Here is a 26319-nt window from a genome sequence, read left to right on the forward strand (position 1 = left end):
TAGTATAATAGTTAAAATCTTTATAATTAAATTAAAGATTATTAATTTAACTTTAAGTATTATTATATCTTTTTTTATTTATTATTATAATTAATCTTAAAGCTTTTATTATAATAATTATCCTTTACTTTATTATTTTCTACCCTTTAATATTAACTTTATTAAACTTTGTTTTATAATAGGCTCTATTTTTATCTAACTAATAAAAGATATAAAATCTATTAATCTTTAAAGGTTTTAATATTATTTTAAATTCTATTTAATCTTTTAATTAATTAAAAAAGGGTTATAAACCTATATAAATAGGGTTAGAGTTAAAATATTCTAAATTTAATAAATCCTTCTAATTAAACTATTTATTAAATAATAAAAAATAAACCTTTTTAAGTATTCTCTTTCCTTAAAGGTTATTACTACTCTAATTATATAGTAAAGTATTATAAAAAAAGTCTTATTAGAAAATAGTTAAAAAAGTAGGTTAGGCTTTAACTTAAAGCTTTTAATAATAGGGAGATATTAAATAGAGTAGGTTTTTAAAACTTTAAAAATATTAATTATTTAAGTATTATAAAACTTTAATAAATAAAGTTTATAAATATAAAAATATATATTATAAGTTTATTATAACTTTTAAAGGAATAATAATAGTTTTAATAGTTTACTTTTTAATAAAAAGTACTTTAATATTTATAAAAGAGGAAGACTAGCTATTTTAAGGTATAAAGGGTATTAATTCTTATTTAATTTTAATAAATATATTATAAATATCTTAATATACTTAATTTTAAAAATAACTTACCTTTTAAACTATAAATAAATATATTTTAAAAATTTATTAAAAATAAATATTATTACTATATTATAGCTACTATTTAATAACTACTTATAATATATAATAAAAAAGAAATTCTAAAAGTTTTAATATTAATAAATTAAGTAGAAAAGTACTTTTTTAAGTATAGTAAAGCTTTATATACTAAAATTGAGCTTAAAATTAACCTAAAGTTAGCTTAGTTTAATTTTAATATATATTAGTTTTTAAACTTTATAAATTTTATATATTTTATTTATTATTTTAAAATACTTTATATTTAATAAAATAATTTTTATAATTTATTATAAAAAAGACTTAATTTATTTTTAATTTTAATTATTAAGAAAAATAATAATAAAATATTTATTTTATAAACAATATAATTATTTTTATATAAATATAATATATAATATATAAAATTTATAAACCTTTTAATATAAAATTAAAAGATTTATAATTATAATTTTTAATTAATTTTTATTTAATTATTTTATTATATTATAACTTAATTTAAATTTTAATTTAATTAAAACTTCATAAATATTTTTATTTTTATAAATATAAACTTTAAATTAAAATCTTTAAGTTTAAGTTTTAAAGTTTTATAACTTTTAATATATATTAAATTAAATTTATAATCTTTTACTTTTTTAAAAATATAGTAGTTATTTTAAATATTAATAATTTCTTTTAAAGTAATAATATTTTTAATTTTATTATAAATTTAATTATTAATAATTTTTTTTATAAAAATATTAAAATTATAAATTTAAATATTATATATATTAAAATATAATTACTTTACTTAAAAGTTATAATATAATTAAATAGTATAATAAGTTAAGTAATTATTTTTAAGTAATTTTACTTAATAAATATTTATTTAAATAAAATTAAAACTTTAATTAAAAGAATAATAACTTTATTTTTATTTATTTAAATTAATTTATTTAAGTTATATAATAATTTTATATTTAAAACTTAATAATATTAAAATTAAATAATTTATAATTTATAATAATATTAATTTTTAATAAATTAATAAATTAAATATAATTTAATAAGTTAATATAAAAGTTCATCATATTTTATTTATTTAAAACTCTAATTATTTACTTTTAACTTAATAATAAAGTTTAAAAAATATAAATAATTTATATAAAATTAATAATTTATTTAAGAATAATTAAAACAATATATAATATATTTTAATATAATATATATATATATATATATAAAAACTAATATTTACTTACTTAATAATTATATTCACTTACTTAATTTCTTTTAACTACTTACGTAATATAAGAATTTATATATTAAACTTATATAAAATTATATACTTAATTAAAATTCTTCAAATTTTTAATACTTTTTTAAAACTTTTTTAATTTTTAAGCTTTTAACTTATATATATTTAAGTATTAATTAAATATTTAAATATTAATTTAATATTATAAAGTTAGAAATTTAAAGAGTTAAAAGTTAAAAAAGTTAAAAGTTAGAAATAATATAATTTTATTTTAACTTTTTTATCTTTTAACTTTTAATAATTAATTAATATTTAAATATTTAACTAATATTTAAATTTATATAAATTAAAAAGTATATTAAAAGGTGTGTTAAAAAGTGTATTAAAAGGTATATTAAATGGTATATTAAAAGTTATATTAAAAGTATTTTTAAAAATATTAAAAACTTTATATTTAAAGTATTAAAAATTAAAAAAGTAAATTATATTATAAAGTCTTTTAATATTAATTTAAAAGTATTTATAAATATAAAAGAGTTATTTTAAAAATAAATATTAAATAAACGATTAATAAAAATTAAATAAATAAATATAACTATAAAATAAATAAATATTAATATTATATATATATAAATAATAATATAAATAAACTAATAATAAAAATTTAACTTAGTATACTTACTTTATTTATAATAAAGGTTGCTCTATTTACTCTAGTGTATTTAATACTAGTAAGTCTATTAACTTAAGGCTAAGTATTACTGTCCCGACCGCCTCCGCATTATAATCTTAGCGGCTCCGTCCGCATTTAACAGGATCCCGCTCTGTTGCACCCTGGCCGTCTCCCCTGGCGCCATTTTCAGATCGTACTCTAGCAAAATGTGACAAAGGATAATCTTAAGCTCCTGGGCGGCGAAGAACCGACCGGGGCAAGCATGTTTGCCATACCCAAACGCCAAATGACCCTGGCTCGGGGTGGCCAGCTGCCACTGATTTTCACCGCCTGACATCTCCCGCATGCGCAAAAAGCGATACCCATCAAAGCGATCTGCATTCTTCCAATTCTCCTCGTCCCACAATCCATTGGTCGAAATGCCCACGAATGCTCCTTTCGGCAGTAAAGTACCATCAGAGAGCGTGAACTCGGACAAGACCTCACGGCACATGGTCACTTAAGGCAGACCTCTATTAGTAACTGAGTCTCTTGCTGGTGTGGAAAATTTAATACAGAATACTTACTGGCAATGGCGGGTTTTAACCGCTGGCTTTCTTTCAAGACACTGTCCATGAGCCGCAGCTTGAACATGGCAGTTTTCTTCCAGCCGGTCTCTCTGATAACCGAAACGATTTCCCTGCGCAGGTCGTCTACTAGATCCGGATGTACGATTAGATCAAATAATACCTGGGTGAGCAAATCGGCCGATGAATGTACGGCAGCGGTCGAAAGAGCAAGCTGGAAGGATGCCGCGTTGTAGTCGTCCCCATCGAACACTTGTTCAAACCACTCGATTGCATCATTAAACTCCGGAGCGCTACCACCAGCCACGGCCGCCTTTTGGCGTCGCCGATTCTCCACGACTGGTGTGATTAATCCGATCGCCTCTTCCCTCAAGGCTCGAAGCTGGCGACAGCTGGGTAGGAACCAGTGGGCAACGCGTCTCAGAGGCTTCGGGAGCATTCTCAATTCCATGCCGGCAATAAAACCCTGGACAGAGAAGTCCTTGGTAGTTCGCAGCCAGTCTGCGTTCCTACATAGTTCTTTGCCAAGAAAAGCCCGCGCCGAGACCTGAGCAACCAAATCAAGGACTGTGTCCTTGAGGACCAGTTCTTGCCACTCTAATTTCGGGTTAGTCATATGATAGGGGTCGGAGGGGTCTAATTTAGTACCTTTGCTTTCAGTGAACAACTTGCGTAGAACAATTTCGGCTTCTTCTGAAAGCGCTTCTATCACCGTGGCTGGTGCGAGTCAGCAGGGCGGACAACAAACGACTCAGGAGATGGCACTCACATAAACTTGGTGTCAATTTATTTTGAATCATCTGAACAAGCCTGGGGTCCAGGGCGCTATCGCTCATGGACTCAAAGCCAGGAATTCCTTGATGGTTGTACTAAATGGAATAGACTCAGCGATCTTATCAAAGAAAAGGGCGGGTTTATGATTCAATTGTATGCCCGAATGAGGTAATTACCTTGCTGATAAAATGTGCGAAGCTAAGCCTTTCGTCATTGCGGATGTCGTAGGCCAGCCGGGAGGGGAGGATGATCATTTCGCCCGCATCGGACAATACGCGGAATGGCTTAGATTTGCCAAACTAATCTAATTTGTCAATATTGGCAATGTGAGAAGAGAGGAGACTGGACGCCTAACTTTTTTGAAACCTGCTTCAATGATTTGGCCGCCATTGATCGCATAGCCGGTTTTCGCCACCACGCCTATGACATCAAGGAATGATTTAGGATTAATTAGAGGAAATGCAGATAATTTGGACCCTCTGGAGGAAAAGAGGCAAATCCCCAAAACCAGTGCTGCCAGTATGAGAGCAACATTTGGTCGTGAACGTAGCTGCTCTGCCTCGGGCAGGATGTCATTGAGTCGAGGCGCCATGATCGATAAAGAGACGTATCACTGATTGAATGATGATGAGACAACTTCAGGAGGCCTATGGGGAACCATACAACACTCGTCCTTGACACGAACCACTGTGGCACATGTCCGTGCAGGATATCGCAGGGCCAGTCCACTGCCCGGAGTGAATTCGGGCTTCCGAATTGGGATCCCCGAATCAGTGAATTCAAAGTGCACACGCACACATGCCCAGCCAGACGTGTGACAATGGCTTAGCATCGCAGTTGCAGGCGTCAGCGACTTGGACAAACATATACATTATTCGACATGCATGATCGTGCGCCACCATACGACCCGGAGCTCGCGGCCATCTTGGCCGTGAGGCTCGGCTCCCACCCGACAGCACTTAGTGCAGACACCCTGCCGGAGGGCCGCAAAGGTGCCAGCGAGGCATCAGAAGCCACATCGGAACGGCTGCGGGCCGACCCGGAGCTTCAAATCTCGGGGCACATGTGTCGCGCTGGAAGAACCTCGGACCATGTCCCAATTGTGGTGGTGGAGCCCACGAGCGGGCCGAGACTTTCCAGGCCATGCCTCGTCTACTATCATCCCGGAGCCAGGATCATGGGGGATGCCTATACAATGATTCATCCACTAGTCGAGTGGACCAAGGCCTTCAACGCCGTCACCATTAGCGTGGGCTACCGGCTGGCGCCCGAGCATCCCGGATCGACAGCCACTGAGGATGCGTACGCGGCTCTGCAGTGGGTCTGGGCCCACACAGAAGACCTCGCAATCGACAGGGGCCGGATCGTGCTCGTCGGGTTTTCTGCAGGAGGTGGTCTTGCCGCCGGCGTGGCTCTGATGGCAAGGGACCGCAACAGCGGACCACGGTTATGTGGTCAGGTTCTAGTGTGTCCCATGTTGGACGACCGGAGCACGACGATTTCGGCCCGCCAGTACCCCACGGGAGGGTCCTTCAGCTCCGACGACAACAAGTTCGCGTGGGGCTTGGTGCTGGCTGCTAGGGCCGGCACAGACGATGTGAGTGTCTACGACGCCCCAGCCCGCGCCCAAGACCTTACAACCCTGCCGCCTGCCTACATCGAGGCAGGTTCGGCTGAGCCGTTCAGGGACGAGGCGGTGCAGTATGCCTCCCGCATGTGGGAGTGTGGCGGTCAGGCTGAGTTGCACATTTGGCCTGGTGCGCCGCACAGCTTCAACCTGATAGCCCCTGAGGCAGCCATCTCGAAAGCAGCAAATGAAACACGACTGTCATGGCTCAAGCGGGCTCTATTGGGATAAGGTAGTGCAGAATAGTGTCTCGCAAAAGAATTTAGAATTCCGTAGTCCGGTTTAGGCGCTGTTAGCTAAGAGTTGTGTGCGTCGCCCGCCGGCAAAGGAGTGGATTGATAAGTTGTGTGTGTCGTCAGGGAGAAAAGCTCACCCAAAACTGGCTAGAGAAGGCCTCCTACTTGACAACCCGCCGTTGGTCTATCGCTCCTTCCTGCCACAGCCCACAGCGCCTATTCTCTACCATAGCTGTGTTTTACTACATTAAATTAGGCTACTCGAGCTACACCGTCCAAGGTAGGTCCATAATGAATGCCTCGCTAAATTCATATAGATTAACGGTGTTATTATTTTAAGTATACTATATATTAATATAAAGATATTTTATAAATCTTGTTTCATTATTAAAATAATTAAATATATTAAATAAGTTTTATTATTTAAAATTATAATATAATATATAAAACTTATATTTAATTTAATTAAATTTATTATAAAATATTAAATAATAAAATTTAAATTATAATAATAATTTATTTTTTAATTATAAAAAGTTATAAAATATTATATATTAAATTAAATTAAAGTTTTATTTTAAATTTAATTATTTATAATAAAAGTTTAAATAATAAAATTTAAAATTATTAAATAAACTTAATATTTAAAATAATTATTATTAATAATAATAAATTAAATATAAAATATTTATAAAATTATTATTTTAAAAAGAAATTAATATATTAAGTTCAAAAAATTATATATAATAATAAAACTTTAAAAATATAAAATTTAATAAAAAGAAAAAGTTATATTAAAAAGTAATATAAAAATAAGTAAGTTACTTTATAATAATATAAACTAGTAAATGTATTTTATTTTTAAAACTACTTTTTATAGTTTCGATAAAGCAATAGTTATTATTAGAGTATGGAGCTATAGAGATATCAAGATATCTCACCCGCTTCCCCGCGAAACGCTTTGCTTCCCTTGGCAATGCTTTCAGCCAATTGCGCAATTGGGACCTGAGCGAGGATATCAAAGAGCGAGACATCACTCTTGAACTCCTTGATAACCCAGTTTCTCATCTCTATCGCCACTAGTGAATCGACGCCGTAGAAATAAAGGGGACGACTGACGTCGACATCCTCGCTGGGCATCTGCAGCGACTTTGACAGTGTGGCAGTTATACCTGAGACGACGATGTGGACTGCTTCAGCCATCGACTCGGCCTGCGCCAATTTAGCACCAGGCGAGTCTGCAGATGCGAGAGCACGGTCGCCCTGCTGGCCACTGTGCTGCGCGATCAGTGAGAACTTGGGTTCGTCCAGATACTGGGGCCACACGCCAGCCTGGCTTGCAGCTTCCCCTGTCGCGAGGCCAGTCACCAGCTGCGGGTTCTCAGCGGCCCAGTCGCCGCTGGCCTGTCTCGCGATGGAGAGCACCAGGATCGTGTGGAGCTCTTCTTCGCGTATCCCAAAGTGCTCGATCCAAGACGCGATGTCGCCTGCCGCGCCCTTCTCGGCCAGGACCCCGACATCGGCCATGGCCCCGAGATCTATGCTCGCTGCCTTGAGGCCCTGCCGGTGGCGGAAGCGTGCGAGCTCGTCCTGGAAGGTACATCCAGCAGCGTAGTTGGCTTGCCCTCGGTTGCCGAAGATGCCGCTGAAGGAGCTAAGCATGACGAAGAAGTCAATGTCTTGCGGGAGGACCTTGTGCAGGTTCCACGAGCCTCGGACCTTGGGACGAAGGGACTGCTCCCACTGGGTGTGCGTCATTCCCTCGAAGACGGCATCTCGCAGCACCATTGCGGCCTGGATCACGCCCTTGATAGGGGGCATGTCTCTGGCGCATTCCTTCATTGCTGCCTCGAGTTCGGCCTCATCCGCGACATTGCATCTAATGACCTTTGTCCGTACCGCCCCCGATTTGAGTCGCTCGACTAACGACTTTGCCTCCGGTGATGCAGCCCCCGACCTTGACAAGAAACAGAGATTTCGGGCACCCTGCGATACCAAAAGAGTCGAGAGGCTTCTCCCCAGCCCACCCAGCCCACCAACAAGCACATAGGTTGCTTCCGGCGACAGTCTGGCCACGGCGTGGATCGACTTGGCCATGGGGATCGTCTCGTTGCTGCTACGCTTCTCGAAATCCAGCACGATCTTGCCCCGGTGCTTGCCGGCTTGCATCAGCCGGAACGCGCCCTCAACTTGGGAAACAGGATAGCGCATAACTGGCGTCACTGGCTTCAATGACCCCTGGCGGATGAGAGCGCAGACGTCGCCGAGGATGCCCGCAAGCATGTCCGGCGCAATCCTCTCCATGAGCTCGAGGTTAAAGAAGCAGAAGGTGGCATTGTTGCCGAACGGCCGCATGTCCAGAGCGCTATTGCTCAGGATGTCCTTCATGCCGATCTCAACAAAGGTGCCGAAAGGCGCCAGGCAGTGCCAGCTCTCAGCCAGAGCCTCTCCCGCCAGCGAGTTCAGCACGCAGTCGACGCCGCGGCCGCCCGTCACCGCCATGACTCCGGCTCGGAAGGTCAAATCTCTGGAGCTGAAGACGTGGTCGTCAGAAACTCCGTAGTGCGTCGTCACTAGTTCCCGCTTCTCGGCCGATCCCACGGTGGCAAAGATCTCAAGTTGGAGGTGTCGTGCGACCTGCAGGGCCGCCTGGCCCACGCCGCCGGCCGCGGCATGAATGAGGACCGACTGCCCTGGCCGCAGGCGTGCGAGATTGACCAGGGCGTGGTATGCGGTACAGAACACGAGGGGTAGCGAAGCAGCATCCTGATGGGACATCTGGCCCATGTCCTGGCATAGTTTCTCGCTGACTCGGAGACGCGTCCTGTGCGCGCCGGGCGCAAGACAGCATACGCGATCGCCCAGCTTAAATCTTGCCACTGTGGCGCCCTTGCGCAGCACCACACCTGCTGCCTCCCGTCCAACGTGGTCGTCTGGAATCTCGCCAATGACTGTCAAGACGTCTCGGAAACTACATCATGCATTGGTTAGCAGCTCGACCTTGCGGCGGCGGTTGCCCTCCAACTTACTTCAGACCCGTGGCTTTAACCTCGATCTCAACCTCGTCATCGGCCAACGCGACCCCTGACTCACGAACTGCCTCGAAGCGGAGTCCATCTAGACTTCCGATGGCCTGGGGGCCAAGCATCAGATCGGTAGTGACATCCTTGATTGCGACCGGCGCGACCCTGCCGCTCGCCATGTCGTGAATCTCGTCGTTAAGTTCCACAGACTCCCGGACCCGACATACCTCGAGCCTCCCCCCTCGAAGTCGAAACTCACTATCGGCATGCTCATCTTCGCTGGGATCCTGCTCGGTTACGAATTGGGATATGATGTTCAAGGCTGCCTCTGTTGTGTCAGACACCGTGTCCTCGGTACAATTCAGGGCTCGGAACGTCAGATCGGGCATCTCGTTCCGGAGGGTTCTCGCAAACCCAGTGACGAGCCCGGCTCCTGGCCCGTCATGGACCGTAATCCAGTGGATGTCCAAAGAGTCTAGAATGTATCGCTTGAGCGCCGCAAACTCACTTGAGTCTGGTGTTTCAAGGAAAGGCTTGCTAAGCTCTAGGAAGATGCATCGCTTGTTCCTGAGGTCACTGGTACAAGGGACCCGCCCAAAAGTGAGTCTCTGCACGCGGCAACCGAAATTCTTGCTCAGATGGCCTGATAGGTTGGTTATGAAATGCTCCGAGGCCGGCTCCAGGTCCTCAGGTCCGATGAGAAAAATGTCTCGGCCATTCCCATGTGGCGGTCCCTTCAGGACGGTACCATTGGGTGCAGAACGAATAGCCCCGTTGACAACCACGTTATTGGTGCCATCGGAGTCTCCAAGCGATGGCTCGACTGGAAACAGAGGCTGCCATGACATATTGTAGCAAAGACTCTTCCTTGCCGGCGCAGCCGCGAGATCCTGGATGGGTGTCCAGTAAAGGCCCTGAATCGTCATCACGGGCTCCTCTGTAGCCTCATTGAGCGCCACAGCATCAGAGCGCATTTGTTGTAACCCGTGTCTGTATGCGGCAGCGCACGCGCGGAACCGCGTCCCCGCTTGATATGGAAGCTTGGCGTCGACTGTGACCTCGTTCATCCGTCGCGGGACCATGCCAGCCTTGAGACTTCCATTCCTGCCAATGGTGGCAGCGAAAAAGCATTGGACCAGCCCGTCTAGGGCCACGGGATGGACGATATGAGGCCTTTCTTCAGGAGCCTTCGATGTGAAATTTGAGCCCGATGTAGGAATTGTGATGGTGCACAAGGACACATCCTTCCCTCTTCGAATCTCGGACAAAGTTCTGAATTTGGGACCAAAGTTAAGTCCCTTCCCGTGTAAATCCTTATAAAGATACTGCTCGTCCTGCACTTCGCTGCATTGTTGCTCTATCCGTCTGAATTCTCGCTCAAAGTGGCCCTGCTGTGCGTCCGTAACTCTGGGAACGGCTACTGAGCCTGGCTTGCCGTATTCGATCTTGACGAGGCCGTGGCAATTCTGGCGAAAGTCCTGGTCGGCCCTTCGAGACGAGACGGAGAAATGGAGCCAGCCCGTGGCGCCGAGCAGTGCGTCGCTCGCCTTTGGTTTCATTGTGAGCGTGGTCTCCAGCTCATCATTCTCAGGAATCAGACCGGCATTCTTAAGCTCAAAATCTCGGATTCTAAACTGCTTGACCGTAAGGCCAGGGTCAGCAAGCTGCCGCGCGCCCTCGATAGCCATGGCAAGGAACCCAGCGGCTGGGTAAATAATGGCCGACTGGACTCGGTGGTGCTCAATCCAAGGCTCGTCGCTGATGCGCAGAAAACCCCTCCATACCCTCTCGGATGCAGACAAAGGAGAAACAGGTGCCCCTATCAGATCACGTCGTGGCTGACTTCTCAGGCGATGATCGCGGTTCAAGGGTGGCTCAGCCCAGTAGGTTCGTGTGTGGTTCCAGGCGTACGGGTGCAGGTTGGTGATAGGGCGACGGAACCCGGCTGTGAGTGTTCTTTGGTTGCCGTTGAGTGCCTCAATATTGACAGGAACTGACTGGGCAACAAGTGAACCAGCGCACTGCAAGGCGCTATCGGCGGCGTCCATTCCGCGATACAGAACCGACCGGTAATCGATATCGCTCAGCCCACAAGACTTCAAGATTTGCGCAATCGGGCTCTTCAGAGCGCAATGGGGACCGACCTCGAGGAGGATATCCACTCCAACATTCGCCAGTTTGCTCGCAGCTTGTGAGAAGCGCACGGGTGAAACGACATTTGCGACCCAGTAATCCGGGCTGGCTAGGTGACTTGGATCCGCAAGTTCTCCCGTGAGGCTGGAATACATGGGGATTGTGGTGGCATCACCCCCAGAAACGATTTGGATGTCCTCAATGCCTTGGTAAAACTCCCCGGCAATTAATTCCATATGATGAGAGTGGTAGGCGAATCCAACCAACAACCGTCGCTGGAACAGACCCTCCGCCTTGAGTTGCTCCTGGATCTCATTGATGGCCGCAGTATCTCCTGAGAGCGTGACGCTTGATGGCGAGTTAATGCAGGCTGCAGCTACCCGCCCCTTTGACGCAGCCTTGTCAATGTAGGCCTGGGCCTCTTCTTCCGACAGGCTCACCGCCATCATGGCGCCAGGAGGCCCGGTCAGGTTTTTGAGTACCTCGCCCTTTGAATATGCAATCTTCCAAGCGTCTTCTCTCGATATGGCACCAGCGCAAAAGGCCCCGGCAATCTCTCCACTTGAATGCCCAACTATCGAGGACGGTGTGATGTTCCATGAAGCCAGTAGTTCTACCAGAGCTACTTGTAACACGGTGGCGAGTGGTTGCGCATAGACGGGGTCGTTGATGTTGGATGAGCTCCCCTGGCAGAGCAGCTCCTTCAGTGCGGACCACGGACACCCCAGCTCCTGGGTGAAGTAGCGGTCGGCGGCCTTAATGCTGTTGGAAAACACGTCGTACATCAGCAGCTCCGCTCCCATCCTCGCCCATTGTGCACCTTGCCCAGTGAACACGAATCCTATCCTTGGACGTTGGCTGCGGTTAGGCCGGAATGATAGGCATTTTGGGTCTTGGAGAGATTCCGCCAGTTGCTCTGTCGACGTGCCAATAGCGTATGACATCCAGGTTAGTTGGGATCGATGGTGGTTCAGGGTAAAGGCCAGGCGACTCAGGTAGCTCTCGTCCTTTCCAAGTTCCTCTGGAAGGTTTTGGACATGTTGGCGAAGAAGTTCCTTCTGTCGTTGGATGCCTTCCTTATCCTGTGATGCTACCATGAAGAGATGTGGCCGGCTCAGAGAGTATACGGAGTGTCCGGATTGTGTCAGTATGTGGTTTCCATTAAAATCCTGGGAACACACATTCTTCAAGCCGGGTCGCCTGAGATAGCTCTCAATACTCTCCAGGATTATGTGGGCATTGGTACCTCCAGCACCGAACCCATTGACACTCAGAACCCGCGTCGCTTTGGTCGATGGCCATGGCCGCGAGGTTCGAGGGACTTCTAGCCGCCATTTCTGAAACGGAATTGCCGGATTTAACTTGCTGAAGGCGATGGTCGGTGGTATTATATCCTTCTCCAACATTAAAACGCACTTAATGACTGCCGACAGACCCGCCACGGCCTCCCCATGTCCGATCTAATTATGGTCAGCATCACGCACACGCAGTATTGAAAACCCACAGTACTAGTAAAGGGTGATGAACTCACGTTAGGTTTCACGGCACCGAGGTAGAGGGGATCTCCTTCTTGTCGCAGAATTCCCATTGTCGCATAGACTGCACCTAGTTCAAGAGGGTCGCCAGCTTTCGTGCCCGTTCCCTTTGCGAATTAGCCCATGTGCGTTGAAAATATACATAAACTGGGTAGACATGAGATGCCGAGCCCCTGTGGTGAGGAGCAGGCGGGCTCGCTTACATGGGTCTCAAAGTAGGACGCCTCCCCGGGTTCCAGCCCAGCAAGCTTATATGTTGACCGAATCAACGACGCCTGTGCATCCTGACTCGGGAGTGTTATCGACTTGGTCTTCCCGTCCTGGTTCACACCAGTGGCTCGAACGATTGCCCGAATCGAGCAGCCGTCACGGATTGCATCACTGGCACGCTTGAGAACCAACGCGGCGCATCCCTCGCCTCTCCCGTATCCATCAGCTGTCGCGTCAAAAGTCTTGCACCTTCCATCACCGGCTAGGAACTTCTGCCCGGACAGGTGACAAGAAAGATCCGGGTTGATCATCAAATTGACTCCGCCCACGAGTGCAGACTCGCACTCGCCGGTGCGGAGACTTTGACACGCCAGATGCAGGGCCACCAGGCTGGACGAACAAGCTGTGTTGATAGTCATACACGGGCCAGTGAGGTTGTAAAACCATGAGACACGGCTTGATACGAACTCGGTACCGGAGCCTGTGTATGCATACTTGGGGACGGCCTCGGGGTCTCGAGAAAAGCTTTCCCTCCAGTCGGTGCCCATAACACCGACGTAACAGCCGGTTGAACTCCCAGATAAATGGTCCATCTTGATTCCAGCATTTTCGAAAGCCTCGTAGCTAAGTTCGAGCATGAGCCTTTGCTGGGGGTCCATCGCCGCCGCCTCTTGCTGGCTGATATGAAAGAAGGTAGCATCAAACGCCGAAGGGTCTTGATCGAGGAAATGGCCACCCTGAGCCACGCAAGCGTTGGGGCGGTCGTCGGCTGCATCATGAAACCCGGAGGTGTTCCATCGCTTGGAAGTCTCTGAGTAGGCGGCTGGATACCCGCCGCGTTAGTCCCTGTATCGTGGTACTTGTGCCGCAGGCGTGGGGAGGTAGAGGCTTACATCGAGCGTTGACCATTAACTCCCAAAACTTTTCGGGATTTGACGCCTCGCCGGGCAGCCGACATGATAAACCGACGATTGCGATTGCATCATGTTCTAGCTTCCCTCTGGTGGGATTGGTTCCCGTCATGGTGCAAGCAAGTGTTCACGGGTATCTGGGAGATAGCGAGGCTGATGTCACTGAAGCTTGGCTGGAGAACAGGTATCGTGCATTTATTAGGAAGACGGGTAGGGAGTGTTTCGGTTGTGTTCAATAACATGCTTCAGAACCAGACCGCATGGCTCAAGTCTTAAGAAAAGGGCTATTGCAGGGCTCGCCATTGCATCTCCGTAAATATTTCAACGCCACAAGCGAAGTCACTTCTTTCGGGCCGGTCTAATGCCGCGTACGTGACTTGGATGAGGCCCCCATGAAACGAGGCTGCCCCGAAGCGCCCGGAGCGCCGGAGCGAGCTGCCGGAGGACCCGGTCATGACGAATGAGGAAACCCGACAGCTGTTCCTTACTGCCAGCTTGTCGCGTATAGAACTTCAGAACTACAATAATGTGTACCTAATACGGAACTATACATAGTTCGGAACCGCCCCGAGCACCTTTGGATACTTCTCTGATAATTCCCCGGACTTTACACTTTGATTCGGTGTACTCACACTGTGACTCCAAATTACCCCCAATTGTTCATTTCATCCATGGGCCGACATGAATTGATATATCAATTGCTTTTGCATGCAGCCTTGTTAACTCTGTACTCTGGAGTTGCCACCTTGATACGCTACGGGACCATCAAATCCTTGTCCTAAATCTACCTAGGTACCATGCCCTCAACCGGGCTCGATTTTCGCTCCCCGGGCAGCTCTCACCAACATCCCGGTAACAAAATGTTACTACCTCAAACACTCAAATCTGGTGTCACGGATCTGGGTACGTTTTGATTTGCATTGTAGCGACTTCTTGGTACCGTGCGTTTGCTATATTGACCCTTTACTGATATTCGCAGACGGTCAAGAGGCTTTGGCGAATTCCTCACCAATTGACGACTCCGCTGGTTCCTCCGAAAGTTGGTCAAGTGGTGGGGATTGTACCAGCGACAGTACCAACGCGTCCACTCTTATTAGCACAACTGCTAGTAATAATGGAGAACACAAAGGCAGCGCAAACTATGTTCGTCCAGATAGCCTACTGCTCAAGGATGTACTGCATGTCGACTTCACTCGATGTTTACTCATGGTATGCTAGATGGCTGTGAACTAACGGAGAACGGTGAGAGCGCAGTCGCTAACAGCAATGTCTCCATTAAGCAGCCGGTGATGGCTCCGTTTCAATACGTGAGTTCTTTGGCGTCCAAGGGGGTACGTGAACAAGCTATCGTGGCCTTGAACGACTGGGTGGGCGCAGATCCGGAGGACCTGGAGATAGTTACCGAAGTTGTGTCCGATGTACACAACCTGTCATTGATGTAAGCTGCAGCTGACCTTCCCATTGTAGTGCAGGTTACTAACTAGAACTCAAAGGCTTGACGACGTGGAGGACAATTCTCCACTCCGACGCTCTGCACCATCGACCCACACTGTCTTCGGAATACCTCAGACGGTAAATTCGGCCAATTTTATGATAATTGACGTTATAGATCGCGTCTCAAGGCTTGAGAATCCTGTCTTCTTGGTTGCGGTTCTTGGTATGGAATAATGCCATTTTGCCTGCACCAAAATTCCAACTGATTGTGGTCCGAGTAGACGAGATGAAGAACTTGGTGGCTGGTCAAGGTCTTGACCTTTTTTGGACCTATGACATGTCTCCACCTACCGTCGATGAGTACCTCCAGATGGTCGATGGGAGTAAGTCATCCGTCGCACTCTGAAACAGCAATTGCACTGAGCTGATGCGGGAATAAGAAACCGGCGGCCTGTTCAGAATGATCTTTAGATTGCTGGTAGCGAGCAACACAGCCACAAAGGGGGTTCCCGATTTGAGCAACCTTATGACGCTGCTAGGGCGATATTTTCAGATCCGCGACGACTATATGAACCTAGTGTCACACCAGGTAAGAGGTTTGCCTTCTGAAGTTGCTTTAGGTGTCTGGGCTGATTTGTGGCGTTGCAAGTACACCGACTCAAAGGGCAGTTGTGAGGACCTCGATGAAGGTAAATATAGTTATATCATGATCCATACCTTACAGAACTCTCGGCCGAAAAGCCGAAATATTCTCAAAGGTCTACTTCAACAGCGGAAGATGACAGGGCACGCCGGCCCTCGCCACAAAGATCTATTCCTCGAGTTATTTGAGGAGACTGGATCATTTGAGCATACTGCCAAGACCCTCAAGGCTCTGAGAACGACGATAATGACCGAGTTAGAGCTGATCGAGGAGGCTACGGGCAAAGTCAACAAGGGTCTAAGAATGCTTCTGGACAAACTCAAAATTTGAGCGCCCGGGCGGTTAGGACACATTGCAGGTGTGGGTTGCACGTGCAGATGGGGGTACGTCACCATGGAGTCTCGGAGTTTGTACATTTAGATTGAGACTCGTTCCTTTTGCAACGTGTCCACATTTATACAACGTCCACACTCATCTTGGTCAAATAGTTAGACGGATGATTAGTCTATCTAGGTACCTACCTAGCGTTTTGGGTCTGCCAAATATGGGGGAAGGCATCAATGATTCCTTCCGAATCACTTTATCTCCATTGGACAAACTCCTTACAATTTTACATAAGATCATCTCATAGATCCGAGCAGACCGTATCGAACAGCAAATTGACTAGTTTCCGAGATATGAAGCAAAAGAAACCCGTATTTATATACAATAGAGTTACACAATGATGGAGACCCGTGCTCTCGATAGACCAGGCCTTATGATCAACCCTCCTGTCGGTTTGTAGAGACTATCGCGAGTCTGTTCCGGATAATATCATTCATGGCCTCATAGACGGGCCATTGCCTGACGACAGTGATCTCTCTTACCCTGGTCAACACGGTACCAAATCGTGTGAGTCTCGACTTGAGCAAACTCTGTACTATGTGTAGATCGTCGTCGTCGAGATTCCACCGGATCCTGGATTGTCGACGTGTTTTTGACGGATGATTTCTCGTGCTTTTCCTTCCAGAGGTTCCCATTACCGCCCCACCAAACAGCCTGCTGAAGGGATTGCTACCAAGATTTTGCTCTGACGTACTTGAATTATTTCCTCCCAACTGGTTACCTTTTAACTGCATGTGCACATCCTCGATACTTTGCATAACCATTTCGCACATTGTTATCACGAGGATGACTAGTTCGGATCGGGACGAGCAAGAGTCGCAGCCCAGCAATGCCTCACAGCTCCCCATCGAGCCTTTCTGACACCGCCAAATTTCCTCAGCAAAGATGCTAGCCGATTGTTCGCTCTCGCTCGACCTCGAAAACAAAGTGGCGTTGAGGATTGCATTGTGGAGCAATAATTGATCGATACAGTCGCATGAGCGCGTAATTGGCTCCGAGACCCCGGTCAGTGGCTGGCTATTGCGCTGTGTATGCTCAGGTCTGGTGGAATTCTTGTTTGTGGTCTTAGCTGTGTCAGTCTCCGATGCTACGGATGATGACGCTTCAGTGGCCGTTGGAGTCCCGGTTCCGTCCATGAACTCACAGCTCCCATCTGTATTATTATGGATGAGTGTCGGTTCCATGACAAAACGGACCACAATGTTCCCTCTAGTATTATGACATACCTGTGATATCAAACGCTGCGGCGCCGCTTACTTTCTCTAGATCCGGCAAAAAGACATCGTCTGTGTAGTTCCACAGATCTTTGTCAGTCCACATTAACAGCTCAGCCTCTGGTGGTCCCTCGGCCATGGGCGATGCCGAAGATGGAGCATGTGCCAGATCACTCTGGGTAGGTGTGGAGGTCTGAGAAAGTCGAGAGTTCACGGTCGGGCTGGCTGATGGACTGTGATATAAGCATTGCATATTCCTGGCCAGGCATCGTTGACAGCCTTCTGGTTCACCTGAGCATTTCAGCTGTAAGCTGTCAGCGTCCTGCACGTGCAGCTGGACTGGGACTTGAACTAGGCATACTTTTTTGCCACGACAGTAGGCACATGCCACCCGCGCGAGTGTTCTCTGGCGCTTGTTGTTGAACGGGGGAGCGGAAGGCTCAAGGATATATCCGCTTGCGTCATTTGCATATTTAAGTGTATTGAACATTTTTGACTGCGTGAAACCACCTAACATCATACCATTAGAATATGTTGCTAGGCTGAAGTTTTGGAGGAAGATACCTACTATATGCCTGCTTAAATGGCCCTACTAATTCGTTATAATGATTGAAGGAATGAATGCACTTGGCTCGCCTAACTAACTTCAAAGCTCGCTCAAGTAGCGAAGACGATGACTATAAATCACCGATGCCAGACCGATGAATCCGCCATGCATTACAGTGGAGCTTGACGAATGCGCATTAACACCCCTCTGCAGGCATCCCAATTGTTCATTCGTCTCCAGAGAGACACCAGATTATAATTTGTCTGAGCTCTAATAAAAGTGGTTTCACGGTGGAGAGGTAAAAACTTTGATTGTTGGATGCCTTGGTGCAACGATAATCAACTTCAAAGCGGAAACGTCGGTGAACAACGGCATCCACCCATGGACGAGCAGCCCAACATCTTTAGGTTCCGTGCGCTCCCCCTGCAGCTTAGAATCTCTACGATGCATGTGTTGACTTTTCAGATACAAATCAGGTTCCAGTCCGGTGTTGGACGCACAGCTTTTTGTGGCAAAACGTTACCTACGGTGTAATTTTATTCATCACGTCGAAGAGGCATTACGGATAACATTTGAACCAATACAGGACTGGGGAAAGGCCGTATTTTCTATTAACCCGAGATGCATGAGATCTGCGAACCTTCTTGTTGGCTATAATGTATTGCGCAGTTTGTTTCGACTCATGGTATGATGTGATAACTGGCATATCTAGCTGGAATGACTCAGATGGTGGGATTCCCGACCACGGCACAGAATTGTTGTGTCATGAACCAGCACGTCACTTCTGGGCAGAGGACACGTTTTAGACGGGCGAGTTGCAGAGTAATATAAGTAGTATGAATATTAAGTAGTAGTATAAGGTTATATTAAAGAATTATATACTTTATATCTTTAACTTTATTATATTAATTATTTTAACTATTTATATATTTAAATAAATAAATATAAAAAGTAAGAAAATAATCTTTATTATTTTTATATTTATATAAATAATAACTTTTTTTATATTTATTTTATATATATTAAAGGATATACAATATTTTAATAAATTTATAATTATATTTAAATTTTATAAATTAATATAAATTAAATTAAATTCTATATTAATTATAAGAAGCTTTAAAGTTTAATAATATTTAAAGTATATTAAGATAGATCTATAAAAATTCTATTAACTACTAGCGTAATAGACCGCTCGGCTAAAAGACTATAATAATTAATTCGAAGAATTAGCTATTCTAGTAATCTATAAGCCCGTACCGTTATATATTATAAGTAAATTTTATTTTTTATTTAAGATATAATTTAATATATTATTTATAACTTATAATTATAATTAAAACCTAATTATACTAATTAAGAATACGATATACCTAAGGCCTTAAAACTAGTTAACATCTAAAAGGATGTCTAAGATCTAAATTTGTGGCTGGTACGTCGAACACTGCTCGAGTGCATACACCGTCTCGAAGTCCCTCTCCGGAGCAACATTCTAATCTAGAGACAACCAAAGTTTCAGCATTCGAGGGTAGTTCGGTGTACCCAACCCGGTCTGTATTTAAGTGAATTATGATTAGTTCAAAGAGAAGAACGACAAGTATTACAGGTTTCAGTGTTACTCACCACTGGATCCCAGCCTGGTGTAGCTGAGAAGCCCTGGGTACCACACCCCTGGTTGGTGCCTTCAGTTATGTCATTGAATACCTCTGGATTGGCATAAGCGACAGGATTGATGAAACCAATGCTACTCTTTCCGAACTTTAGGCGCTCCTGGTTGATAAGAGTGAGGATGGAGCCGAGAGTCGGTGAGCTAGCCGAGGTTCCGTATATAAGAGAGAAGTCGCCATCGATCGCGATTACATAGTTGGCACTAGGATGGGTAGCAGGATCCTATCAGCTCGCATATCACGAAATTGAATGAAGGGGCCAAATGCGGACGGGTGAAAGCAATTTCAAGACATTGAATCACTCACCCATTTGCGCTGATATCTGGGAAGGCGCGCGTTTGCTGGCTGTTGTTGAATCGGTCCGCACCATAAGGAGGTGGATAATTAGCAAACCATCCGTGAACCGCGTCAGCCTGATAGTCCGGAAGGGGAAAGACGTTGGAGAAGCCTCCACCAGAATATATGACAGTCTCACACGCCTCCTCAGGTTGAACACCTGCTGCCAAGTCGGTTGTGATGGAGGCATTCGGCTTGACCTGCGTAGCGCCGACGCTCGTAATGTATGGACATGTTCCAGGGAATCCAGGATTGAAGCGTCCGCTAGTACCGTTGTTGTATGTTGCGTTGATACCCGGGCCGTTGATACATTGACCACCGTTTCCGGCTACACCATAGTCCCCGGAGCTATACAGGACGCTGATGCCCATCATACCAAGCTTGGCGTATTCGTTACATTGGCGTGTCTCGTAGAAGGGGGTGAGGTCGTGCTCGTTATATCCGTACGAGGTCGAGATCACCTTAGTCGCCGCGAAGCCACCGCAGTTCTGGGGGCCTTTATACCCCATTGGCATAACATCGGGATAAATGCCGTCTTGGGTAGGATCATCCCCACCTTCGTATGTACAGTAAGACCCGTCGATAGCATCGAGAAAATTGTTGAAAGAAGCACCTTCCACAAGGTCCCCAACTTGGTAAAGGGTTACCTTCTGTGGGAATACCAGTGAGATCGCGTACTCTAGATCGAGGTCGCTTTCGCCGTTGAAGCCGAAGCTCATATTTGTCTGCTGGACCACACCACCATCAATGCTGTTCAGTATAGGTCGGACGCCGACGGCCTTAGGGCTGAAGTTCGCAAAAAACAAGTCCAGGTCAGAGGGCACGTATGCTTGTGGCGTGTATTCGACGATACCATAGCTATTTCCAGGAGCAGCCTTGCGATTGACAGGGAATTGGTACAATGCACGCAGGCAGTTTGGAGTGATGAACTCGTCGCACGTTGAGAGGTCAGACGTGCTCTTGTGGTGGCTGCTGATGCGGTAGCCCCCTTTTGGGAGAGATGCGGACCCAGGTGCACCGAGGCCCTTGTACACGCCAGGGGTGTTCTCACGCTTCGAAATGTCTGCATTTACTGCTGTAGCATGGCGCGATTGAGGTCGAGGCTTGACATCAAAGTGGACAGTGGGGTAGACCATATCGATATGTTCTTTGAGAGAAGATGGGATGCTGTACTCTGTGCAGGCCACATGCGGCTGCCCACTCTCATGCTCATAAACATAATATTTCGTATTCAGCAGCTGTTCGGCCTCATCAGCTGTGGCATTGAATTCGAGCCAGGCCAAGCTTTGCGATTGCTTGATGCGGTCTGCCGCTACACCAGCAGAAGTGAGCCAAGACTTGACGGCGGTGGTCGTCTCGACGCTATTCAACCGACAAGAATCAGTCCCAAGACAATCTAGAGCTATTAGAGGTTGATTCATGGCTTAACGTTACCTCGGAGCAAATGCTTCTGCAACCTCCTTTGCCGACCAATGCTGACCGTACTTCATGGATTGCGGATGTGATACCTCTGATAGCCATACTGACAGCATGTCCAGATTTCGTTGCTTCAAGCCGATGCGCATTGGAAGCACTGCTCGTCGGTCCAGAGCACCATGTCTTGTCCATCCGTCAGGAATGTCGGACCTTCTCTCGTGTAGTGAGGGAGAAGCACTGTCAACGGCATACCCTGCCGCCGAAGCAGCGTAGGTTGCGAGCAGCAGCTTGTGATAGAGCATCTTCGCGGGTAAGCGGTTGGGACGGAGGGTTTATTATAGGCTGACCGTCGACAAGGGAAAGCTCAGGCTGTCTCCAAGTCCAAGAATTTCGGCGGGAACGGAGCAGTAGATATAAATCCTGCAGGCCGATATCTCCCCCCTGCGTTGTCTTACTTCACGGTGGTATTTGCCCCCCTCGTTTTCCTGCAAGGCACCAAGTCTCGTATTCCCTCTCCCGTGAGTTATGCTCGGATAAGAACATTCGCGTTTCCTATAATGGACCCGTCCCCACAATGTCTCCATTGAGACGCTGACACGCTGAACAGACATGCCGATAGCGACGTAGCATCAGCCAAACATTTAGCACTGCGCCCTGGTCACTTTAGCGTTCAATTCTGTCGAGCCTTAGGACGTATACGGCAGGTGAAATGTGTGATGAACCTGTGGTCTATGTCATATATTGGTTTTTCGCAGTAGCGTCCCCTGCGCTTCTGCGGCTTTCCCCCGAAATTGGCAACTCTTGGCAAAAAAGCTTGACCTGACAACCTTATTTTGGCCCTAACGATCCTCCTTTAGACGAGCAAGGTCCAGTCTCTCACGGTCCCCTCCCTTGAACATTTGAAGTTGTCTCTAAATCAAGCGGTCATCTCATCGGAACAGCGGTTTAGCAACCAGCAAGGATTCGACAAAGCGCCCTACGCGATGGGAGTGTTGAAAAGGCTATAGATCAGATTGTTCTTGCCGATTAAATCGTAGATCCACGCATCAGGGCAGCATTCCTGCTGACGAGAGATGAGATTTGGATGTGGCTATCAGCGGCCGGGGTGATCATCTCGTCATGAAGCTCTCTGTTTCAGTTATCGGTTAGGTGCACTGGCCTGTGTGCTTTTACAACAAAAGAAATCGTGGAGTACCCTTACGGGCTTCCGGATCTCGACCTCCAAAGTGCCCCTCCCTCTTGTGTCCGCTTCAACGTCGACAGGTTCGCCGCCGGTGTTCTGCTGCGAACTGGTAAAGATACAGCATTGGAGGTTATAACGCTGGAGGGCCGCGAAGTCACAGTCTTGACGATGCAGCAGCAGCATTGAGGCAATTGTTGGGACAGAAGATCGGAATGCAGGTTTCGCCTCGAGAGCAGTAGAATAATAAAAGATTGGAGCATGTTGTGGACGCCAGCCTTTCCGAGCTATTGACCAAAGCCAACGATGCACTAAACAAGGGTGGTCTCATTGACATCAAAGATTATCCATGCCACGATATATTTATTCCGTGGACTCCGTCCACTGCGTCCACATTCGTGAATGTTCTCTCGGCTCGGAGCGGCATGCTCTACGAATACGCATACAATATAGTGCCAATGTTCTCGAACAAGTGCCGATGACATGTGTTTTCGTTCATCCCAAAATTTGCCTATCCCCGTGGAGGACTGACTAGCGCTATTAACTTGAAGGTAATATCAACAAAAGCCTGACAAAGAATAGATCCCAATAGAAGCGAGTGCCTATTGTCGCATGAAGTGCGATGGCCATGATATCCTTGAGGAGGAGGCGGGACGTTGGACGAACCTCGCTGGACAGCGAAAAACACCTCGACATTCCGAGTCTTTGCTGAACCCTTCGGTGACTGTGCGCGATATTGAAACGACATGCTTGAAGCAGCGACGGGAGATCTCTACGGAGAGATCCGCTTGTGCATTGGGAGCTCGCGGGAGCGGGAACGGATGCATTTCGCTGTCATGTGCTGATCAAAACGTGATGGTGGATTCCAGATGTCACTGGTCCACTCCTATTCAAAAGCTGACGATGGCCCTTGCTATAAAAACGCGAGCAAACTAATTAGCGTACCGTAGCAGCCCAATGTATCAGTCTCAATGGATGGATGCATGTTGATATTGAGCAGCGCTTGCCTCGATATTTGTTGTGCATGCTTCAGCTACGCGCAGCTCAACAGCGGCAAAAGGAATAGAAAAGAACTATGTTTGTACCTAAATGAGTCAACTTGCTCCCGAATATTCACGACCGGGCCCAGAGCACCCACGGCAATGACTATGAATAGGCGGGCGATGGACTGCAAGATTTGAGACCTCACGATTAGATGTCCGGTCGTGCTTGTGGAAAGCGCAATGATGTGGCCTATACCTAGGTACTCTAGCGGTTGTCCTTCTGAGTGAAAATGAGGACGTCGATCTAGCAAACCGTCCATCAGCTTCGGACTGTGAGTTGGGCCTGCGTCATGCCCTAGTTCTCATCCTTGTCAAAGACCTTTCTCCCTGCGAACCAAGTTTGTGTAACCTGCGCCCTGAGCAATTCCATCTTGTCCCATTGCATATCAAGCACAGCAAGATCTGCCATCATTCCCTTCTCGAGCTTCCCCGTCACGTGGTCCATGAAGCAACTCCGCGCTGAGCCTTGCGTCCCAGCAACGACGCTCTCACATAAGCCTAGTGCGAAATGTCCGTTGACGACTGTCTCTAGTTCTGGCTCTCTCGCCGACCGGCGATTCGTAGCCACGTAGCAGTTAGCCGTCACGCTGTGCGGCGCGGTTGGGGCGTCACTTCCTATAGCCAAGACGGCACCGCCGTCGGCGAACTCCCGGTACGCAAATGCTCTTCCGCATCGATGTTCGCCGATGAGTTTAGGCCATGCCTTCAAGATGGCGGGGTCGGAGTGTACCGGCTGTACTGAAGCGGTGATCCCCAACTTTCCCAGCCTGGCCGCGTCTTCTGGCGAGGTTAATTCCAGGTGCTCGATCCGCGGCCTCCGTTCGGGAGCAGCGCAGGCCTCGATGGTGTCGATGGCATTGCGGGCGGTCAAATCGCCAATCGCATGCAGGGCAACCTGCAGCCCTGCCTCGTCTGCCCTGCGGACAACTGGGAGGAGCATTGGCTTTGTCCAGACAGGTTCAGTCATGCTGCCAGTGTGCGTGTACGGCTCGCTGAGTGCAGCCGTGCAGGCATCGACAATTCCATCACAGACAAGCTTGATCCCCACCACCTTCAGGTCTGGAGACGTGGTGGCGTTGTATTTGGAAGCCATCTCGGCGACGTAATCCACCTGCCTCAGGCAGTCCTCCTCGTCAGCAGGGCGGATCAGCCAGTAGGCAGCGATGCGCATTGGAAGGTCTGGGCGTCGGGACTTCAGTGCCAGCAGCGAGTCCCAGCTGCTCTGGTCCATGGCCATATCGACAAGGCCAACGTAGCCGCTTGCATTGTAGGCTTCGATTGCCGTTTCCATCGCCGTGGCGCGCTCTTCAACCGTCAATATCCGTGACATGAAGGGCCAGATCATGGTGAAAACCACTGCCTCTTCGAAAAAACCTGTCGACTTGCCCTCCTGGTTGCGATGAATCGTGCCCCCCGGGGGATCTGCCATGGCTCCGATGCCCAACCCACGGTCCAACTCGTCAATGGCTGCCTGGTTGCACCAGCATCCATGCAGATCCTTGGTATCCACGAAAATAGGCCTGGGATCAAGATCATCCAGCATGCTATGATCGACGCCACCCGGAGTCTGTGTGTGCATCCATGACTTGCACATGATCCGCGGGACGTCGGGGTGAGACTTCGCGTAGTCCTTGATGGTCCGCCGGATATCTTCCAGATCCTTGCAGGGGTCTAGGTCGACCTTGTTCAAGGACATACCCAGGAGGAGGAGGTGTATGTGGCCGTCGAAGAAGCCTGGAAGCACGGTCTTGCCTTGGAGGTCGTGGACCTTTGCGCCATTTGCAAGGGCTGAGGCAATAATTCCCTCTTCATCGTCATTTTCGGAGCTGCCAATGTGGCGGATGGTACCGTCAGCGCCGATGATGAGGCTCGTTGCAAAAGTGGCATCCTGGTCTTTCCTGGATGACGAGTTGGTGGAGGCTTGAAAGATCCTGCCGTTGGTGAGGAGGGTTTCAGCCCCCGGTTCGATCGCCATCCTTGCTGCGGGTTGGTCGCCTGCACCACGGTTTCGTAGCTCACGCGGCCTGTCGGTTGTGGTGGTACAATCGACCAGAAAGTGACACAGAGGCGTGTTCGGTGCCGGCAGAGAAATTGAGAGGTCTGACCTGTATGCTAAGTGATGAATCGCGCGTTCTTGCTTTCTGCCACTCCGTGATTCGGGCAGGTTAATTACCTCTTCCCATGCGATAGCGGAGCGCCGAGCCGCCGAAGGACCGGAAGCAAGGTGGAGACGCTTCCAAGGTTCCTCCGGGCCTCGGTTGTCGGCAGTGGACGCGAATGCTGAGACGAATCAAGCAAGCTTCACACGGAAGAGCAACTTGCAAGATATGAGTGAGAGAGAAAGAAAAACACAATTAGCAATCGACTCTGCTCCCCAAACTGTGGTAGGAATTGGACCCGGGCCAGATAAGAGAGGGTTACACGAAACCTCCAGATCATGCAGAGCTCGAACTAGAAGTCACACTCACAACCCCAACAAGCTTCGCAGGATCGCCTGATCTGCATTTCTGCCACCCTAGGACGAACTCAGCTTTGCAGACGTGCGCCGCATTGAGAATAGCTCACAAAAGAGCCAGGTGTGTGCAGCAGTGGATCCTTGTGTGTCATTTGATCAAGCTTGGATGGGACCTGTAGACTGGTCTGGCGTCTGGGCAACTTGAGACAACCGAGCCTCATCGGGTTGCTCCTGTTTCATGATTCG

General features: G+C 46.6%; 5 protein-coding genes across 5 annotated transcripts; 1 reads left to right on the plus strand and 4 right to left on the minus strand.

The window, feature by feature from the left end:
- Nucleotides 1–2824: 2824 nt before the first annotated feature.
- Nucleotides 2825–3232, minus strand: KVR01_012694 (uncharacterized protein; the record flags this gene model as incomplete). The annotated part of the gene is made up of 1 exon (XM_044787355.1): nucleotides 2825–3232. One exon carries the CDS (start codon nucleotides 3230–3232, stop codon nucleotides 2825–2827), a length of 408 nt encoding a protein of 135 aa, XP_044638165.1.
- A 1727-nt stretch (nucleotides 3233–4959) lies between these two features.
- KVR01_012776 (uncharacterized protein) lies at nucleotides 4960–5937 on the plus strand (the record flags this gene model as incomplete). Its single annotated transcript, XM_044790022.1, has 1 exon — nucleotides 4960–5937. One exon carries the CDS (start codon nucleotides 4960–4962, stop codon nucleotides 5935–5937), a length of 978 nt encoding a protein of 325 aa, XP_044638247.1.
- Nucleotides 5938–6869: 932 nt separating this feature from the next.
- On the minus strand, nucleotides 6870–13866 carry KVR01_012783 (uncharacterized protein; the record flags this gene model as incomplete). The annotated part of the gene is made up of 5 exons (XM_044785601.1): nucleotides 6870–8913; nucleotides 8972–12558; nucleotides 12630–12740; nucleotides 12837–13666; nucleotides 13737–13866. The coding sequence occupies 5 exons, from the start codon at nucleotides 13864–13866 to the stop codon at nucleotides 6870–6872; spliced, it is 6702 nt and encodes a 2233-aa protein (XP_044638254.1).
- Nucleotides 13867–19289: 5423 nt separating this feature from the next.
- KVR01_012793 (uncharacterized protein) lies at nucleotides 19290–21868 on the minus strand. Its single transcript, XM_044790564.1, has 4 exons — nucleotides 21414–21868; nucleotides 19950–21341; nucleotides 19600–19846; nucleotides 19290–19528 (listed from the first exon to the last, which is right to left on the minus strand). The coding sequence occupies exons 1-4, from the start codon at nucleotides 21695–21697 to the stop codon at nucleotides 19469–19471; spliced, it is 1983 nt and encodes a 660-aa protein (XP_044638264.1). The 5' UTR covers nucleotides 21698–21868; the 3' UTR covers nucleotides 19290–19468.
- Nucleotides 21869–23913: 2045 nt separating this feature from the next.
- Nucleotides 23914–25940, minus strand: KVR01_012851 (uncharacterized protein; the record flags this gene model as incomplete). The annotated part of the gene is made up of 1 exon (XM_044786434.1): nucleotides 23914–25940. The coding sequence occupies exon 1, from the start codon at nucleotides 25591–25593 to the stop codon at nucleotides 23914–23916; it is 1680 nt and encodes a 559-aa protein (XP_044638322.1). The 5' UTR covers nucleotides 25594–25940.
- Nucleotides 25941–26319: the final 379 nt, after the last annotated feature.

This window comes from Diaporthe batatas (assembly GCF_019321695.1).
Source record: "Diaporthe batatas strain CRI 302-4 chromosome Unknown Contig00021, whole genome shotgun sequence".
Lineage (NCBI taxonomy): Eukaryota > Fungi > Ascomycota > Sordariomycetes > Diaporthales > Diaporthaceae > Diaporthe > Diaporthe batatas.

What these genes read in the sequence shown, in the direction of transcription:
- KVR01_012793 (XM_044790564.1), bottom strand. Translation starts at nt 21,697, where the DNA reads ATGCTCTATCACAAGCTGCTGCTCGCAACCTACGCTGCTTCGGCGGCA. An exon ending in CCAGATATCAGCGCAAATGG is followed by an intron (nt 19,847 to 19,949) that starts GTGAGTGATTCA and finishes TACCCATCCTAG; the next exon opens with TGCCAACTATGTAATCGCGA. An exon ending in CACCAGGCTGGGATCCAGTG is followed by an intron (nt 19,529 to 19,599) that starts GTGAGTAACACT and finishes ACTTAAATACAG; the next exon opens with ACCGGGTTGGGTACACCGAA.